This window comes from Mauremys reevesii, linkage group 8 (genome assembly GCF_016161935.1).
Source record: "Mauremys reevesii isolate NIE-2019 linkage group 8, ASM1616193v1, whole genome shotgun sequence".
In the NCBI taxonomy this organism is placed as follows: domain Eukaryota; kingdom Metazoa; phylum Chordata; order Testudines; family Geoemydidae; genus Mauremys; species Mauremys reevesii.
The window spans coordinates 71,458,476-71,479,622 of record NC_052630.1 but is presented as its reverse complement, the minus strand read 5'-3'; the positions used below and the strand labels follow the sequence as shown (position 1 = coordinate 71,479,622).

At 39.8% G+C, this 21,147-nt stretch overlaps 1 protein-coding gene across 4 annotated transcripts in view; it reads right to left on the bottom strand.

The window, feature by feature from the left end:
• Positions 1 to 21,147, bottom strand: part of CDC14A (cell division cycle 14A) — a 129,490-nt gene that overhangs the window by 30,831 nt on the left and 77,512 nt on the right. For all 4 annotated transcript variants that reach the window (XM_039483548.1, XM_039483546.1, XM_039483547.1 and 1 more), the window contains 3 exons: positions 19,476 to 19,706; positions 16,228 to 16,366; positions 4,809 to 4,968 (listed from right to left, as the gene is read on the bottom strand). In XM_039483548.1, the coding sequence (XP_039339482.1) occupies positions 4,809 to 4,968; positions 16,228 to 16,366; positions 19,476 to 19,706 (530 nt within the window). The remainder of the gene's footprint in view (positions 1 to 4,808; positions 4,969 to 16,227; positions 16,367 to 19,475; positions 19,707 to 21,147) is intronic.

Sequence of the window (21,147 nt, the reverse complement as noted above, 5' to 3'; positions counted from 1 at the left end):
CAGGTTGGACAAACACCTGTCAGGGATGGTCTAGATAATACTTAGTCCTGCCATCAGTGCAGGGGACTGGCCTAGATGACCTCTCAAGGTCCCTTCCAGTCTACGATTTGATTCAGTGAATGTAGGCACACCGCTACTAACTTCAATGGGGCACTATGTAAGCACACCTCCACATGGATGTATTTATAGGATCTAGCCTTCACTATGTACTGAGTCGAAACCCAGGAATCCTAATTTAGATCTCTACTATCAGGATAACAAAAGCTTCTCCTTATTCTTACTATGCACTTTAGACTTAAGATCAAGAGTAGAGCCTTCAGATTAACATCAAGTAAAAGAAATGAATAAATTCTTGTGCTGTGGATTATGAGGCAAGTGACTGAAAAGATTAATTCCTCTAGTAATGGAGTGTGAGAAGTGAGGAAAGAAAGAAACTTACAAGATCTTTAGAGCAATGCAGTTTTGGAAGGGTTCAGCTCTGATATTAAAAACAGTATCAGGGAAAACACAAGAATAAAAAGAGTATTCTAATTTAGGAATGTATCCCACTGTTTATCAGCAGGATTAAAAAACATTTTGAACTCCAAGGACTTTAAAACATTCATTGCCTCAGAAAAATTCAACTAAGACAAGTGTTTCTCAAAAGTCTGCTCCAGGTCATTAAGACAAAAGGAATATTCAAGTGAATGCCAAAATGTGTTGTACTACAAAATAGAGCACATTTTTTAAGTATTTTAGTATTGGGTCATTTACCAATAAAAAAGTGTTAAGAAAGCACTCAACAGATGTGTACAATAGTAAACTTCATAGCAGATGTAGGATTTGATCGTGCCCCAATGAATCAAAGGAGTTTTGCCATTGACTTCAATGGGAGCAGGATCACATCCATACTGAGGAATTTAAAAAGCTACAGATTATCTTCCACTGAACTTTGAATTTAATAAAAAAAAGTAGTACAAGTTAGGGCATTTCAGACTCAAGCTCCTCTGTATAGCTCGGGTTATGTATTTCCCACAAAATAAAAAGTAGGATACAAAAAAACTTTTGGTAAATAGCATAATAGGAAAAGCAAGGGAAGTAAAGATTCAAGTGCCTTAAGCTACAATTTTAATAGGAAAAAATATGGAAATTTCACACTATAATAATGAGGTGACATTCTAAACAAGAGACGAAAAAGTGTGGATGGTTCCAAGTTCCCAGAGAGTTTGCTCTATTCTAAAGTTGTGGCAGAGACCATCAATAATTATGATTTTCAAGAGAACTTGGTAACAGCAGTCATACAAACAGCACATGTCCATCTTCACCGCAGATTAATGCCTCTTCTCACTGTTCTCTGATACAATCTCTGAATATAGCTCTCATGAAGAATACCTACCATGGGATTTTCCATTTAAATTGGACTGACTATATTATGCTGAATGGCTACTTAGACATAGTTTCCATTTTTAATGGTCCTTAGCCAGATAAATGCATAGCTTTTGAAGCACTTTTAATCTAACACTGCAAGAATTCTTATAAATATTTATGGAGGGGGGAAGGAGTGAGGAAAGGAGGGGGAATCTAAATTACCTGATCCTATACTTCAGTAATTTAACTCCTTAAAAATACAGTAAAAAAGCAACTTAATTATGTACTATCATAACCAAGTTTTTAAAGAAACCTAAACCAATTTACATTATAGAAAGAACAGCATCCCAAAAATAAATTCTCTTTATTGTTTAAAAATAACTCTTACAACTCAAAAATATCCAAATAGATTTGTTTTTCTAATTTAATACAGAAGTGAAAATTCCTTCCACCCAAAACACCACCTACATAATTTGATTTAGAATTTTATTTTATTTTTACATCAAAATTAAAAATCTTTGGGAAAAAAAGGTTGAAAATGGAACACTGTAAAACAAATCTGGCTGAGCAAAGCAGGAATCAATACTCCTTTTATAATTATTTCAATAAAGAAATATTTACAGCAAGGAAATACTGAAGAAATTTAACTATTCTGTGGATAACGCAGGTGACTGGGTTAATGCTTTGGTGTCTAAGATCCAATCTACCTGATTTCTAACCAAGTCTGGGCTCTACACCTGTCCCACATGCTCCAGCTGCCATAGATGACTGGGGTCATTGATTGGTTACTACCTGCAAGGACTAGGGAGAAAAAAAATGGAGGGATTTGTTTCTGCCCATTTGCTGGCTGGTAGCCATTTTTGCTTTGTTTCAATGCCACCCCTTCCCACCTTACATGACATGGTATACCTCTTATGATGCTGAGGGCTATGCTGATCACCAAATTTTATTTGAGGTCTGGAAGAGCTGTTTCCCACATAGCAAAAATTGGTAAATTACTATGTAGACCGTTTCACCTTCCATCCAACATCCCAGAGTCTGGTTTACATTACACTTGTTGCAATTCTGGTGGATTCCAGTACCGTGGCTGGGTTAAGAAAAAGACCCAATGCAAGGTCCCAGTAACCCAATGGGCTGCTTGAGTACAGGTCCCAAACATCACACTGCATGAGGCGGTATGCCTGGTTCCATGTCTCATGCAGCGTGGGGGCTCCCCATCTTCAGCTTTCCTACCTCCAGTATGGATGAGGGAAATTGGTTGGGACTCTGGCTTCATGCCAGGGTCCCCTGGGCAGGCCTGAAGGTATAAAGGGGACATTGCCATAATCTCCATCTTCAGGTTTGTAAAACCCAGGGTCACTGGTACCCAGTTAAATTTGACTCTGGAACAGCCCAGTTGGATATTTCGAGGAGTGCTTCCTCATTGGTTAATAGTTTAATAAAGCTGTGGCCTCTGCATGTAACCATACTCTGGTGTGTGTCTCATTGCTTCCATATCTGCATCAATTAAGATGAGCTAGTAAAGAAACTGGCAAAGATTTTTTTCTGAAAAAAATTGTAAACATATCTGTTAAAAGTGAATGTCTACAACATATGCAAACAAAATCTGAGACAACCATAAGCTCTTTCCATTTCTAGGTCTGTATTCTTTAACTGGATGAAGTCACAACCATCAGAAACAGACAAAGTGCTGGAGGTTAGCAAAGATGAAAAATTGTGATGGGGACAGTATTTTACAATTTTTTTTCATTTTAATTATGTGATATTTCTTAGCATATGAACTCTGTAACAAGACTCCAATACACAAATAGTCAGAGTTTTTAAACTATGAACTTGCCAAGATGGTTGATCAAAGGTTGTGTGAACAAGTAGGTCCTGAAACTACTCCCAAAAGGACAGCAAACACTGGCTTTAGGGAACTAGTAGAAGGAATGAATTCCTCCAGCAAAAAAAGCTCTTAATTAAGAATGGTCTGACAACTACATGATCAGTTCCAGTTAGACTACAACATCAACCCAGTTGATCCTAAAAGCTGCAGCAGAAAGCAAGAAGTGCACTCTCCGAGAAAACTAGACTTTTAGAATCTTAAAAAGATCCTAAACAACAAACAATTACAACTGGACACAAATAGTTGCCAGAATAGAATACAGAATATATCATTGTTGTATACTCAGAGTGGCCCTTTCTCAAAAGATAAAAAGGAGCTCAGGAGAGCTGACAGTTTCTGAAAGAGACAATATTAAAGGTGCAGCAGCAAAATATCCTGATACAAAGGAAAGACAGGAAGAATAGCAAGATCGGGAGCAATGAAATGACCTGAAAAATCAAAAAGGAATCCTACAAAAAGTGGAAACGGATACATTGCTGAGGAGTACAAATGAATAGCACAAGCACGTAGGGACAAAATGATTTAAACCTAGTAAGGGACATAAAAGGCAAGGAAAAGAAGTTCTCTAAATACACTAAAAGCAAGAGAAATATGAGGGAAAGTGTGGGTCCTCTGCTTAGCTGGAAGGAGAGCTAATACCTGACGACATCAAGAAGACTGAGATGTTTAATGCCTATTTTGCTACCCTAAGGATAGCTGATCAAAGAGGAAATGTCTCCACAGCTCTGTGTACTTTTTGTGATTCTCATCACAAAGGCGATTCACTTACACTTCTTGCTAAGTACTTGAAAATCAGCCAGTGGAGATGAGAACTGCAGCTACCCAAGTGATTGGGGGAGACAATGAAGTGCGACCTTGCAGCAAAAAGCTCTATTGGGACAGCCTAGGACATAGGATAAATCTAGAATTACCGGTATATTGAAACTGGAACAAATTCTAGGTTTCAATAGAACTGGCTGGAAAACCAAGATGACTGAATCAATGGAGTTGCCAAAGAGTCACACAAGGCATGTCATTTCCCATTTCAGTGGGTAGTGGCCACGGTTTGGTTATTTTGTTTAGCTCTTTTTCTTTCCTCAAAATACTAACTATTAGGTAGCTACCATGTTCTTTGTGCCAACACATTTACCAATATAGCTATTCTCATCCTGTCCTATCAAGATGCTAACCTTGAATTTACTTTTTGAAACAGATAATAAATAAGCTTTAAGTTTTACTTTTGTATTGTTTATCATAAATATTCATGTTGCTCAAACATATTTTCCTCAGAATCTACATTCATTTTAAATTCTACTTTTTCCATCACTGATGGCTGTTTTATCATTTTGGCTGTTTTCTGCTCTTCTTTTTCATTATTATTAGTATACACCGAGGACATTCTTCATTCTTTTTATTTTTACTGTCTTCATTTAGTATGTATATGTTTAAAAGGATTTATTTTCTTCTTGCATTCATATGTGATTTTTATAACAGGCACTATATTATGGGAAAAAACACTAAAATTGTGTATAGTTCATTATTAAAAGTTATGGGCTCTCCCTGTTGGTGTATGATTCTTCCAGTGAATGCTTACCTCCACACATTGATCCAAGTTTTGTACTTTACTAAAACTCCCACTGATTGAAAGGTCATCCAAGCCAGAAATAATTTTATTCACAGTTCCATCATCAGCTGATCGTTGTTTCTGTTTAGATCGGCAGAAGTCTCCTTGGATCCACAATGCTGCTTGCTTCCTATTTAATATTAAACCAAAACCAATCAGTATCAACCACAAATTTACATGCAGACAAAACCAGTGAGAGAAACATGCCAAAACCATCAACTGAGAATATTTTTTCTTTTATATAGCCTCATAAATGCATCGTATAGTAAATGGATACATTTCTTCTTCGGTGGTAAATAAAAGAGTCCGAACAGATATGAATCCCTGTGTGGTTTTTTGCATCAAATATATATTTTCCAGCTGTTCTTTGCTCCAAAATACTTTAGGATTTTGTTTAAAAAGAAGCTTATCTGAATCAGAAAAAAAACAACATACTGCAGAACTCAGTCATTTTGGAACAATATGTTAAAGCCATGCACACAATACATGACAACGGGGTGTTGTGTGTGATATTACTGGCAAGTTTGGGAGATGTGGATTAATCATAAGTAGCAAAACCATAGCTGAGTTATGCAGGAGATTGCGGAAAGTATAGTACTAAGGTAAAGAGAACCAAGCTGCAGGAATGGGTAGATAATTTTTAGATGCATGGGAGAAAAAAATAGTAGCTTTTATTCACTGTGACACCCATTTATGGGACGGGTGAGCTTGCAACCTGGAGATAGATTAAACTGGAAGTTCTTTAGAACAAAAACTGTTTTTGTTGTGTGTATGCACAACTGCCTAGCACAGTTTGCAGCCTATACACACTACTGTGTTTCACAGTAGTAGTAATAATGGAGAGTAGAGAGATGAATGAGAGAATTTTCAGTAACACATTCCTGTTCGGAATGTCTCTCCTTATTCACAACAAATGGGTAATGCCTCTCTCCTGTGGAATTTGCAGGCACAAAGACTAAGCCCCATGGTTCAACTCAGGCTACCAGAAGAAAGAATTTTCCCAAAGCTACAGAAACACTCCAGGATCTGAATATTAGCATTAAGACAACAACTTAAAATGTAATTGCCTGTTAATATAATTTCTAAGTCTCCCTTTAGAGAAAATATTCACTTTGTTACAAATTGTGTTTTAGTCATTTAGCTGACATCCAAGGTGGTTGAATGAAGATGGAAGCTCTTATGAAAGAAAATGATCAGGTAAGAAAAATTTCTCATACTGCTGTATAGGTTCTCCCCTCATTCATAACAAATGGGAAGTAGTGAACAATGAATGATTCACAGAAGTGTGGAGGGCAGGTGTGGGGTAGATAAGCAAGAGTGTTAATCATTATAGCAGAATAAGCAAAAATTAAACTCCCAATATAAAGCAAAAGCTCTGTAATTTAAGGAACTATTTGGGAACACAGTAGCAACATCCTACCAAAGGATGCCTGCTGCAGAGGAATGGAAACCTTTGACTTTCTTCCTCAGGTAAGGCTCAGACAGTTTCTTCCCATAAAAATGCTTGAGATATATCTTTAGAGCCCTAGGAATGCCTATTTGTGCAAAAGAAGTGCAGAGAACTGGAACAAATTCATATGACAGCTACTTCAAAGGAATTGTGGTAAGAGGATCCTACCTTGGGCAGAAAGGTTTCTGGAGCTATAAGAATAATCTTTTTTCCATGACAAAAAGAGTATGGATTCTTGTGATGGCAACTAGAAAGGCCACCCACAGGCTTGTCTAATCTGTTATTGTTTAATCTCAACATCAGTTGGAGACTGCAATATACCTGCATAAAGAATGCTGGTAGGGCTATTACCTACTTTTCTCTGGTGAGACCAACTATCCTGGGGAAACTCTAGTGTCTCTGATGTGGTAAACTTTGTGATTGTTAAATCTGTGCAACAAACATCTACAGGCTTGTTCCAGTTGTTCTGGGCACTGTAAAAATATAACAGAGACCATCCCTGCCCCAAAGAAATTGTTTGTCCTCATACCAGAAACTGAATCTGACAAGACCAATGCTTTTTCCTAGTTGAGTTCTGTCTTGAGTCCAAAATGTATCAATGAGGTTAATGGAGAACTGCTTAACTACACTTTTCCTTCAATACCCAGGCTGCTAATGGTGAGTGCTCCAGGTCTGGACTAAGGAGATCCTTGCTTTAAGAGGTCTGGTCTTTCGTTGCACATGCAATGGAGGTTCTTTGGCTGCCTAGCAAGTCCAAACAACTGCCTTTTAGGCAAGTGGTGGTCTAGAAGGAGGAGACTTCATCTCTCTATGTTTAAAGAAAGCAGATTCTTCTCTGCCTTCAGCATTATTTCCATTACCTCAGAAAAGGTCTGACCTCTGGTTATTCACTGATTTCAGAAGGGATTCAGGTTTCAGGGCACAAGCTAATTTCTAACCCACAGGAGGGTAGACAAAACTTCCCCTGTGGGAAAGTTATTCCACAAAACCCACTACAGGGTTTGATGCACCTTCTTCTGAAGCAGCTCTGGCTACTGTCAGACAGAACACTGGACTCAATGTACCATCGTGATCAATCTTGTATGGGTATTCTTATATTTTTGCTCAGCGTGCAATTGATAGAGCTGTCAAAATGAAGTAAAACTATGTGGTAGACTGAGATTTTGGAAATTTGTATAGTAGAGGGTCAGAGCTGGAGAGAGAGCTGGATGCTTCCCAAGTGAGGGATAACCCCAGGATCATCTAATCTTTCACGTACGCTCCCCATTTTGTGTGGCTTGTTTCCACAATGAGCATGCAAACACTCAGAGTGAAAACTGGGTTGGCTTTCGGCATACTGTCTGTATTTACCTGCCTAAAAGGGGACATTCAGATATGTACCTTGAATTATGCTTATTTTTGTATTGCATACAAGTGGTTCTATGCTCTCAAAAGGACTTTCTGGAGGAACATTCTGTGAAGTCCTGTTCAGGGAATAATATCAATGCATAGTGCCAGCAATCCTAGCTGCTAGAGATAACTGGTAAGGATGACCACTGTCAGGAAGTGACTGATGCAATTAAGTTTTAGATTTTTGCAAATCTTTACAATGGTGGTAAAGTTATTCTTTGTAACTACTGATTTTGGAGCCACTGCGTTTGCCATACATGACTTCAAAACTCAGAAAAAAATGCAAAAAAGAATAGTCTGCATGCTGCTACAAGGATCTGACTAGAATGTGAACCTGAAAATTTTCACACTGAAAGCAAGGATCCTACCCCTAGACAATAAACCACTTGCTTGCCACCAAACAGATGTTCCTTACTAAGTATAGGGAATATTTTTGGTCTGAATGCATAGAAATTTCAGAGCTTAAATTGTTGCCAGTCTTCCTCACCCTTATGGTTTATGGGATTTTTTGGATGGAAGTCCTCTTTCTGAGGGCGTGACATCTTTTAATTGATAGGGCTACTGCTCTGCCAATGTTAGGCTCCTAAAACTTATGCAATTTCTATTTTTTTGTAATATTTTGGCTAAAAGCAAATGTTAAACTAAAAGTCCCCATTTGGATATTACAATGTCCTCAAAGATGGTACATGTGGAAACCCCTGTACCAAATTATGATTGAAGGGGGAAATAGATATTTTATTATAATTAATATTGACGAACTAGAGAGCTAGTGGTTTCCTGTCCTGTGACAGTCATGCAGGGTTTTTTTGGGGGGACAAATGCCTTGATTATGGGAATAATCTGTTAGAAAGACCAAGAAAGGACACATGTTTGCTTCCCCAGGGTGGCCAGCAGATATGAGTACTTCAGAAGAAACCTAGTACCAATCAAGGCTTTACTCAGAAAAACAGGAGCCAGTTTGAACATGGGAAGGGATTTATCTCTTACATCCCTGTAATCCTATGATGGTGTAGCTGCATATGGAACATTCCTCTGCTGTAGGTACAGACTACCTAAAGTGCTCCTTCTTATCTAATGTGGCGCCAGCTCATGAAGATGGGGAGGGACAGCGAGACACCTCTTGCTACTCTTCAGATTGATTCCCTTTCCCTGTCAAAGTGAGGGTCTGCAGGCAGTAAACAAGAAACTGGCACAATTTTTATTCCACTGCTGTCTGAAATCTGAGACCCTTTCCTTGGGAGAGTCAGGGTTCATGGGCTAAAAGCTAGAAAGGCACAATACCTATTATGTTGCAGCCTGAGGTAGGGCTTCACAGGAGCAACAGGCTTTTCTGCATGCCTACAGATGCTGCAGTGAAGATGGGACGAATACCAAGCACAGTGAAGGAACTTTACAGAGAACAGAAAAGTCCCAGCAAACTCTACATCTGGGTGTAAAGGCAAAGAAGAATGGGTATAAACCCTGATATTTATTCCACTTGCTCATTAACAAAATGAAATGATGCCTTACAAGGACTACGCTTGCTTTTCTATTTTTGGATCTGAAGCCTCTGGGATTTGCAAGATTTATTCCTGAGCAGGCTGGGAGTGTTCTCCTCTCCTTGGAAAATCTCATGCTCCTCAATGAGCCTTCCCACAGCAGAGTTGTGGTTTGGGGGTTGTAGAAGGAGGGAGAGAGGAGAGGGCATGCCAATCTGATTCAAAGCACCATGTTCTGGCAGAGTGAGGGTCAGTGGCTTGTAGAAGCTGGGCATGGCTCATCCTGTGAGGCTCCTGAAAAAACACCTTATAAATATAGCATCTCAGACTTGGCTCAATGAGTGCAGGGTTTCTTTGCTACTGTGGTGGGGGCAGAGGGAGCTTGCTAAGAGGTGCTGCTGCACTGGAGGAACCAGAGGACTAGAGCATCAATGCTCCAGTGATCCTTCAACTCAGGAGAGCGAGTGGGAGGAGCTAGAAGCTGAAATGAAGTGGCTACTGCATGAAAATGAATAAAAGTTAAAGTTATGGAAAAAAACTGAACTGCCAATTTCTTTTGCTGCCAGAATTGAATGGTGGGGCTTAGTTGCTGGAACCTCCAGCAACAACACTGAATTGTGTCTAAACTGTACAGGTCAGAGGGATTACCCATTAGTGATGAATGAGGACAGAAGCTGTGCAGCAGAAATTTACTTTTTCTTTACAAGATCTGGAAATCTATTATCAAGCGTGGTTGTAAGCGGAAGGACTGTTCTGCTAGCTAGGGAAGAAATCATGCTTCAAACAGTTCTGCCTCTGTTCTCTTCCCAGGTCTTTATACATAAAATGCAAAACAACAACAAAAAAGCAACCAGTCTCACCACCCACCAGGGTCTTGTCTTAGCCCTTGTCTCTAGGGCTTTAAAGTCTTTACAGCCCTTCTTCACAGCCTTCCCCAGCCAGCTCCTGCTCCCTGTAGGTGTCCCCTATTTCAAGCCTTCTTCCTGGCAGGTGTACAGAGCCACCTTCCAGTACCTTTCCAGCCCCAGGTCTCTGCTTACAGGGCCCAAGGACTGTAACAAGCTTATTGGAATGTAAGCATGTGCCCTGTTACAGTGATATTCTTTACTCTCTTCATTCAAAGTATGTTACATATAAAGCAGAGGTTGGAACACACAGTTTTTAGTGCAGTCCACTAGCTCTAAATTTTTAAAGCAAACTTACATATCCTAATAAAAGTGGTGGTATAGATCATTTGAAAGATCACTCCTCTCACCAATATAGTACACTGTGGCACAGAGTATGGTAAACAGTTTTCACAAAATTACTATCAAGTTGATTTTATTGACACTTTGCTGCTGTGAAAACCAGTGGCAAACAGAAGCAATGCATTTCCTCCTACCTACTCCATTTTCCTCAAAGAAATTAAACAGATTTTTATTTTAAACATGAAAACCATTACCTAAAACCCAAAGATGAGTGACCATCACAAAAGCATATGCATAAGTGAACTGGAAACCTTTCATTCCTCATAACCATATATTCCTTTGTATAAGCTTAAAAGATGAATATAGCATAGCAATAAAGTCAGTGGTCAAGACAGGCCTATATCAATACAATTTAAAATAATTTCAAACAATATGATTTTATAGGACTGTGGCAGAAAAGAACGAAAGCTTAGTTGACTGGTTTAGCATGAGGAATTTGTACCCTCCTGATAGATGCACTGAATACATGCTTTATTACCACACATAGTAAATATTTGCATGTTTGCCAGCATGTGTGAACTAATTACCTGAGAGAAGTGATCTCTCTCTTTTGGCTCCAAATAATCATAAATGTGGGAGCATAACACATACATCTCTCTAAGAATAAATCTTTTTAGCCCCAATTTAGTTTTTAACGGGAACAATAATCTATTTCTCAAATCTTCTCTATTAGCCTTCTTTTCCCATTAGAAGTATAAGATAATATAGCTCCTGTTAAGTGGGAAAAAAGTGTGACAACTGTAGCAATAAACCAAAAAGAGATTGGATTATCTGCATGCATTGCCTCAAAGAAAAGCTCCCACTGGGAGGTCAGATAATCAGTAAATACCGCAGGATTAGGTAGTTGAAAAAGTGTTCCTATACAGAGCGAGGAAAGTCAATATCCAGTATACTTAAAGAATGATCTGAGATTACACAGCTGCTGATGTCAACCAAGTTAACTCAGAAGAACATGATGGGAATTTTAAAAACAAAAACAGTCAATATAGGAGATGGAGCTGTAGCGTAAACACACTCTTTTGGTCAAAGAGGAATACTGCCATTGCTCCAATAACAAGTAGAACAGAAACCAGAGATCATGTTGTTCATGAAGTTTAACATCATTTATAAGAGGGCCTCCTTCGGGATTTGTTTTTATATGAGAGAGAGAGAGTGTGTGTGTGTTTCTAGCGCTCATGTTTGGGAAAGATAACTTTCCAGATGAAAACAATTCTGCATTGATTTGCACATTGTTCTCTTCTGCTGCTTATAGCCCGCAGTCGTAACTCTTAAGACAAGCATGAGTTGCTCCATTTATCTTTATGTGTTGTTCACTCTGTACACTAAGGATATTTAAAATATCAAAACTGTTACCTATTTCACTGTTTCACATTTTAACAAAAGCACAATCCCAAACCACCTTCTACATTTTCCAGGTGTCAAAAGGCTTAACTGTATCCAGGTAGTAAAACCTTGAGCTCTGTTCTAACAACTTCTACAATTAAGTTTTGTGTAACCAATACAAAAACCTACAGCACAAAAACCTGAAAAAATGTAGAGAAAGATTAAAAAAATATTAACTGTGTTTGTTGTGTTACTCATTTTTATAATTCCATTTTAAAACTTCCCTGAGTTTTACAGGAAAATTTGCAATTTGCCACACTGGAGTGCTGCTGAACACAGAGTCATGTCATAGCATGTAGGTCCAATTGAGTGAATACTAATACTCTGAGTAACATGTTAGTTTAGTACAATCTATGAAAACACATACAAAGCCCCAGGGAGAGGGCCCCTGCCCAGAGGGAGCTGCTGAATACAGACTAGGCTGTTGCTCCCTTTGGGGTGGAGGAAACGAGGGGAGCACCTTTGGCCCTAACTAAATCAAGGCATGAGTGAGATGTACAGAGTGGAGGAGGCAGATGGAGTGGCTGGTGCATGCCAGGAAGTAGTGAATTCAGCGCTTTCACTAACTTCTCCAGACAACCCTCTGTCCTATTGCCAGGAGAAAGCTGACAGTCAGGGGCATCAGCCTAGATAGTCAATGAGTCCTGTGGCGGTGCCAATGTTTGTTAAATTATTATATATAAAATTATTTTTACATAAAAGGTATTATTAATCAGACACTAAATATATGGGTTTGTGACCCAAATCCAGGCATTGGTACCAAACTTAAGGTAGAAGATAATAAAGTAACATTTCTTTTTCTCAGGTCAAAATCTCAATCTGCCACAGCTCTAGGCTTTATTTGAACCTGAATACATCAAAGATGCTTTGGGTATTGCTAAGCAACACTACACTCAAGCATTTTTTAAGCACTTTGGCCATCACTGTTCTATTATCCTTTAGAAGCTTCTGAAACAAGACATGTATGTGCTTTAAGGTTTCTTATTTCCATTTTATAATCAATCTTGATGAAGTTAATTATTTCTCAAACAATACACTTACAGTACTCCAGAACAATACATTTCTCAAACAATACTAAAAAAGGTATGAATCCTCAATTCACAGTTTTGGTGCAGGTTTCTCTTGTGTGAGCTTGGACTAGTCATTTTTTAATCTCTGTGCATAGGTGCCGACTCTGTGGGTGCTCTGGGGCTGGAGCACCCACAGAAAATTAATAGTGGGTAGGCTCCTCCCCTCCTTCTTTCCTCCCTCCCCTCCCAGTGTCTCCCACCAATCAGCTCCTCCCTCTCACCCCCCAGTGCCTCCTGCCTACCCCAATCAACTGTTTGGCGGTGGTGTGTGCGGGAGTCAGGAAGAAGTAGGGAAGGGGGAGGGGCTGGGCAATGCATGCCCCAGATGCCAGGGAGTGGAAGGGGTGGGGGTCCAGGAGCAGACAGGGCAGGACCAGCCAGCCCTTCCGGCTGCTGGGATGCTGCTTTGCAGTGTAGCGGGCTGGCATTGGTGGCTGTATGAGCAAGTCTGCTCAGCCTGACTGGGAAGGCAGCTTTTGCTCCCTGCCTGGGCTTGGGTGCCAGGAACCGGGGCCGAGTGAGCCAGAGCCCCCCTTGTACAGGGAGATTTTGGCAAACCAATAAAGTGCCTGAAACCACTATGGCTTATTGTTAAAAGCAGCCTATTCAGCAGTCTCAGGGCTTGGCTACACTTGCAGCTGTAGAGCGCTTTGGGTTAAACCAGCCTTTGTAGAGCGCACTAGGGAAAGTGCTGCAGTCTGTCCACACTGACAGCTGCAAGCGCACTGGCATGGCCACATTTACGGCATTTGCAGCAGCATTGGGAGCGGTGGATTATGGGCAGCTATCCCAGTCTTCAAGTGGCTGCAATGTGCTTTTCAAATGAGGGTGGGGTGGAGTGTGTTGTTTGTATGTGGGGGGAGAGAGTGTGTGCCAGCACGCTATCTTGTAAGTTCAGATCCCCCTAGCCCCCCTGCTTCTCTCTCACTCAGCAAACGTTTGCTTTGCCCCGTTGCAGATAAGCAGCTTCTGTCTGAAACAGAGCTCTGAAAAGGCACTTCTGCATTCCTCAGCTGATTTCACAACAAAGAGGAGAAGCCACTTGACTTAAGGGGATTATGGGACGTTTCCGGAGGTCAATCAGTGCACTGTAATGTAACTCCTTGTTCACACGGGGGCATCTCAGCCAATACGCAACAGCTGTTATCCCTCTTGTGGAGGTGTAGTACCAGGAGCGCTCTAGCCAGGGAGTCAGAGCGCTCTATGTACCTTGCCAGTGTGGACAGGGAGTAAGGTAGAGCACTCTGGGAGGCTTTATTGCGGTATAAAGTGCCAGTATAGCCAAGCCCTCAGCTTGACCAAGGCAGGAGGGGAAGGGGTTTGGGTGCCACAGAATGGGCAGCTTGACCACACGTCCTTCCTGATAAGAATTGTGTTGAAGTTGTTGATGCATGCATTTTAAAAGAGCAGGATGTGCCCCAGGAATGTCTATTAGGGTCTCAAGGCTGCAAACTCTGGAAAAACCCACACCTGGTTAATCAATAATCAGAAGAAACCTCTTGCTTGACCATTGAAACTGCTTACTTAACAAGTTTTCTTTAGTAATAGAATGACATGTCCCTTAATGTATAAATAAGGGGGGAAAGTTTGAGATACAGCAACTGGATTCTTTTTGGACTCTCCCTCTGGATACATCTTGTGGTCCCCACCAGCAGATGGAAGATTTGGCCACCAGAAGCCTGCCACTGTGTCACTTGAGAGCCACACTCAGCAATGGTAATTATCAAGGGTTGGGGGTGTTTTACTAATCTGTTGCGGACGTGTGTAAGTGCTTGAGACTAAGTAAAGTTTAGCCTTAAGTGAAAGCACTCGTGTTGTCCTGTTTGTGCCAGTCATCTATCAGTCGGATGGCCGTGTCTCCCCTGATTTATTTTCTGACACCACCTCGCACAGAGTAAAGTTACCAAGCGCTTTGGGCTGAAAGAACCCTGGATAACACCCTCTCCCTGGCACGTTTCCAGCTTGCTCATCCATGGTCCCCAGCAGCCGCAGAGCAGCAACCAGGAGGGGCTGGCATTAGAAACATTCCCTCCCACTCCCTGCCTGAGCTCCCTCCTGCCAGGAATGTGCTGGGGGGCGGAGGGGGGGCAGGTGCAGAGGGAGGACAGAGTGCCCCTGCCTCCCACAGGGGCTGCCGTGGGGGTCGACATGTGCCCGGTCACAGGAGCTCCCCCCAGTATGGCGAGGCACCAGTTGTCTATGGGGCGCCCTTGGGAGAGGGAGCAGAACAAGGGTGGAGCAGGGCCTTGGGAGAAGGAGCAGGGTCTGGGATGGAGCTGGGGGTCGAGCACCCCACAGGAAATCAGCATCTATGTCTCTGTGCCTCAGCTTCCCATTTTGGAAATGGAATACTACTACCTTCCTAAATGTGTTTAGTCTATTTAGATTGTAAGCACTATCGATCAGGGACTGACTCTTACTACATATTTAGACAATGCCTAGCAAGACACTACATCCTCTGTTAGATTTTTCCCATAATGATGCACATTTACAGTTGTCATCTTAAAATGCATTTTGTGTTGGATAGGACCTTAAGCTGGTGTGTGTGTGTGTGTGTGTGTGTAAGTAAACAGGCAGAAGAGTCTGTGGTCACCAGACCTCACTTCCCTTCAGAGCCTGGAAAGGAACCGAAGAATCCTGAGTTGTATGTACCATGCCTCTGCTGTCAGCAAATATCTGTGAAATTCAATGACAAAGTGTCCTATTCCCACCTCCAATGCTAGCTTACATGAAGGGTGACAACATACTACTGCTATCAGTTACTTCATTAGTTCAAGTGGCAGAGGGCTGTGAGGTCGATCTAAAGATTCCAACCCTGATGATGACCTATGTATTTGTCAATATAATGCCATGTTACAGAATTTGTTTTTTCAGTTTGCTTTTTTAAAAAGCCTAAGATATTACATGCATAGTCATTAAAAGAACATTCAGAGTCCAAAGTCAAGCACTCACAAATCAGGAAATGCCAGAATTAAAGATGCTTGTGCATATGCATTAAGATACCATCTTTAAATACATTATCACATACTTCACCCCCACCCCCCAATTCATCTTCCTTGGATAATAACAGGCTTAGCCTCCAACATGGACACCCCTTTCAACTGCTAGACTCCCACCCTCCCAAAATAATCAAACCCAGAATCCAGGAGAGTTTTAACTCCAATAAGGGAAAAGTGCCAGAGATTCCATAGAGATGTCACAATTGCTACTTATTTTATGTGGAAGATATTCAAGCACTAAGGTGATGATGAGTGGCAACACAAAACCCTATGAGATTAGATAAATAAGATTTAGTAGATACTACAAATAGTTAAAAATAGAGATGGTTAGAAGCAGTAGACCCCCTACAGTAACAAAAGATGCTATACTCACTCATCCAAAAAGTGCTGCTGGGGTCCTATAATAGAGCCTGGCCGACATATTCTAATCCAAGCAATGACTTCAGCATGTGTGAACCTATAGTGTTTCATTATGTAACAGGCTATCAATGTTCCTGTTCTCCCCAGACCAGCTACAAAAGACAAAAGGATCCAAATAAATATTCATATACAAATACACATGTATAACACTTAAGTATTTTGAAACCAAAGTGTTCCCCCCCAGGACCACATCTCTATATTGTAATTTCATCCATGCCTCTGGTGTTTGATTTGTGATTTTTGCTTAATTTCTTATTGTATTTGCTAGGTTTTAGAAATAAAGCTGGCCAGATACCTAAACAAGTATCAAATTGTTGGAAGTTTGTTTTAATATAAGTGTTTAAGAAAACATGGAAGAAAGGTGGAATTGTGGATTTCATCGTAATTTGCAACATTTCACCACTAAAACCCTTTAGATTGTAACTTTAAAAAATTCTTTATTGAAATAAATTTCAGAAAATATAAAGGAAGCTTTTAATTTTTATAACTGATTATAAAATACAAAAATGTATCAAACATCCTATAATAAATGTTAAAGCAAAATGTGTTTCCTGAGAAAGTAGAAAGTTTTAAGACTGACCACTTTACAAGCTGTGGCCCAAATCTTGCAAGCACTTAAGCATGGGTGTGAAAAGATATCCACATTTAAATGTCGGTAGGATTGGGACCCAAATTAACTTTCTGGAATCACTATATCATGTTATTAAATGAACACTCATTCAATTTAATTTTTTTTTTAATTTTTTTTGCAGTTTGGCAAAACTATAAAAAAATAAATAAATACTAGTTAGTATTTCAATAGCTGTTTTCATCTAAACAGATTAAAGCAACGTACAAGGTGTTCTGCACAAGGGAAAATGAAGAAACAGAATCTAAGGGACATATCCAAGTTAACAGCAAGTTAGCAACAGAATAGGGATTTGCCCAATTCCAGTCCTGTGATCTAGCCACTAGACCACACTGTCTCCCCAATAAAATATTTACCGTTTAGAGTATGGTTAATTACCTGCAGATGTCCATTAGCTCCTTAACTATGGTTTCTGCACTAACAGTAACTCTTGAGATGCAAACATTTTTATATTTCTATCTAATATTTTTTCATTTAATATAGAACAACCGCTCTACATTTAATCAAGGAATACTAATCTTGTTGTCTGATGGCTTAGAATGCTAAAAGAATTTAAGAAATGGGATGTATGGGGTCACAAGAACAAATAATGAGCAGATTCTATTTATTACAGCACTAGCTCCGTAGAATGAAGCGGAAGACAATGTTACATTAGAGACAGACATGCAGTTTGTGTTGGAAAGGCAGCTTATAAATAGACTACTCAAACTGTAGCTGTAATATCTGTCTGAAAAAGAAAACAAACACTCATCTATAAAAATGTTTTTTTATTAAATCACATTTGTTACTGAAGGTTTCTGCAGAAAAGCTATGTGAACAAACTAAGGTTATGGAAACATCTGCAATAGCAAACTTTCAGATTAAATTATTTTATTAACAGCTCCAGTAACAAGTGATTTCTAACATGGAAGCTGTAGAAACATCCCTGGCAAAACAAGAGAGCAACACAGTATACTACCTTGCAGTATATTAAGTATGAATTAACCCTGAATTTGTGTCTTCTAGATTTAGTAGAGCCCAAGGAAGGAACAAAGGCCAAGTGGTCGATCTTCAGACAGTACGGTACTGAACAGACAACTAGTTCAACAATATAAATGTATAACACTGAATTCAGAGCATTTAGTCATATAGTTGTAACACAACTGTTAAATGTATCATGTCCGTCTAGTAGTTAATCCACATAAAGGATAACAATCTCCTATTATCATCATCAATTTAAATTATGATTTTAATTCAAGCCATACAGCTCTGTGTTATTCTTGTCAAAAGTCTGCTGACAACTTCTGGTAGAAGATTGTTACACACCTGAACTTAGTTTTTTCTAAACATTTTGCAGGAAAACTTAGTCCTCATAGAAATGACAAATGAATACACTGTTCTGAGTCAGGCATAGTACAAAGAAATATTTTGCTAACCTCTCTCTCTAACTCTGTTAATGCACTTCATTCTTGATCTTCAATGCCCCCGTTAGTCCTTTCTGTATAATTTTTTTAAAAACCTACCACTAACTGCTTGATGCATCAAGATATAAACTTCGTGACACCAGCATCATGAATGGGAGTTAATTTGCAACCACTTATTTTCATATGTGATGAGAGATCAAGTTCTAGTGAACTAATCCAGTGGTTCTCAAACTAGGGCCACCGCTTGTTCAAGGAAAGCTCCTGGTGGGCCAGGCTGGTTTGTTTACCTGCCGTGTCTGCAGGTTCGGCCAATCGTGGCTCCCACTGGCCGCGGTTCGCCACTCCAGGCCAATGGGGGTTGCGGGAAGCAGCGCGGGCCGAGGGACGTGCTGGCCGCCCTTCCTGCAGCCCCCATTGGCCTGGAGTGGTGAACCGTGGCCAGTGAGAGCCGCGATTGGCCGAACCTGTGGACACGGCAGGTAAACAAAGTGGCCTGCCCCACCAGGGGCTTTCCCTGAACAAGCGGCAGCCCTAGTTTGAGAACCACTGAACTAATCCACTGTGCAACCTATCCAGCTCTCCTCTGTCTAAAATTTTAATTGGGTACATAATCCATATTTGATTACTAAAAAAAAAAAAAAAAGATACATTAATTCCCTCAATGCTACAGCTAACAAAAAGTGTCATGCCAGGTAGAGTATAAAGATTTTATTATGTGCTACCCAGTATTAAGTTATGGTGCAATATACTTTATGTTTTACTCTTCCTCAGGCTAAAACAGTAATTTAAAAAAAAAAGTTATGTTCTTCAGACAAAATTCGCAGCAGCAATTCAGAAGCATGAAGAGGACTGCGTGCCTCTTAACATCTACTAGCCCACTTTCCATAAACGCTAAAGAGAGATCTTCAGCAAAATAAACAAAACAAAAACAAACAGCAGCATCATTATATGGAATAAAAAAAAAATAAACCCTGAATAGCACTGAGTGGCAAATAATGTAATTTATAGTTCTCATGCTGGAGTAGAAGAATTTAATGTGAACTCTTGGAAGAATGAAGATAACCTGCACAGGACCAAAAACTCAAGCAAAATTATTTTCAGAACTGGCAAATGCTTTTTCTTATTTTGAACTGCAAACTCATAAGTACACTGTGTTAGGTTTTTACATACCTTTACAGTGTACAGCTATAGCACCTTCAGCATTCTCGCAGATGTTCAAGAACCGCCGCACTATATTGTCACTCGGTGTGCTTCCATCTATGAAGAATAGGTCATAATGCTCAAAGCCAGCATCTGTAAAACGTTTTGCCTCATAGATCTTTTTGTTTAGTCTTATGATTGATGTGACATTGTGCTTCCTGAAATAGGGAAAGTAGGCTTCAGGTGCATGAAGAGGATAACCTAAAAGAAGCAAAAAAAGGTTACACATTAGTAAATCACTGAAAACTACTTTACACACACACACACACCATAAAAAAAACCCTAAACAAATTAACACATTTTTGAATGAAAAACTTTTTACTAATTCTGTAAACAATCACATTTGACATTTTAATAAAGGTAAATATATCTATATGAAAAAATATGCCAAGATGTGTTAAAAATTAACAAAAAGCTTTAGCCTGAGGTTTATAAAGCTATTATTCTTACAAATAAAGATATCAGAAGACATTAAAGCATAATGTCTCTTAGGTATTGTACAATGTCCTGTGTGTTATAAGTTAGGTTTACAATTAATACATTAGAAACCCCCTCACACTCTAAAGCTATTCTTATAATGAAGGATTGTCTGGTTTAAAGTGAGGAATGTGTATGAATGTAGGATTCCATAATGGTGCTGATGTGTATTTGTTGTGGAGCCACGGGCCAAGAGCCTTAGAACAAGTGGACACCTTCTGCAACTAAGAAACTAAGTACAATATGTAAAGAATATGCTAGCAATACTACTATTATGTAGCACATAATATCACAAGACACGTTATCTTAGGGGACTGGATAAATTCATGGTGGCTAAGTCCATAAATGGCTATTAGCTAGGATGGGTAAGAATGGTGTCCCTAACCTCTGTTCATCAGAGGATGGAGATGGATGGCAGGAGAGAGATCACTTGATCATTGCCTGTTAGGTTCACTCCCTCTGGGGCTCCTGGCATTGGCCACTGTCAGTAGACAGATACTGGGCTAGATGGACCTTTGGTCTGACCCGGTACGGCCGTTCTTATGTTAATTTTAAATTGCTATTCTACTTTTTTTTTTTTTCACCTTTATTTCTGCAGGTAGTACACCTAGCCAAACTGAACTTACCATTGTTTATTGTTGGTTAGGAGAGGGTAACTCATGTGGAGAAAAAGCAGCTTTTGTTAAGAAAAGGCCAGATCATTTTTTTCTTGATTCGGGTTATTTACCTGAATTTCTTCCAAGCAATACGTTTGCTGTCCCAAGAGGCGATTGGAGAATTTTCTGATTAATCTTATGAAAAATTTTATTCATGACTATCTGGGCATGTAGAGGGAGGGGGATGGAGAAAATAAACTTATAAAAACATTTAAAACTAAATACTCCTAGCAACTAAGTGAAATCCTGGTCCCATTGGAGTCAAAGCCAAAACTCCCATTGACTTCAAAAAGGACAAGATTTCAGCATTTATGTAATAAGTCACCATTGCCTTACTGCTAATTTTATAGCAGTAACTTACCTTAATATTAATGTTAAGATTGTTAAGAAAAACAGTGAAATAAGTTTAAATCCTGCAAATAAAAATGTATGTTACAGGCAGGGCTTTGGAGCTGTGCTCCGGCTCCACTCCAGCTCCAGCTCCGTGTTCCACTCCAAAGCCCTGGCTA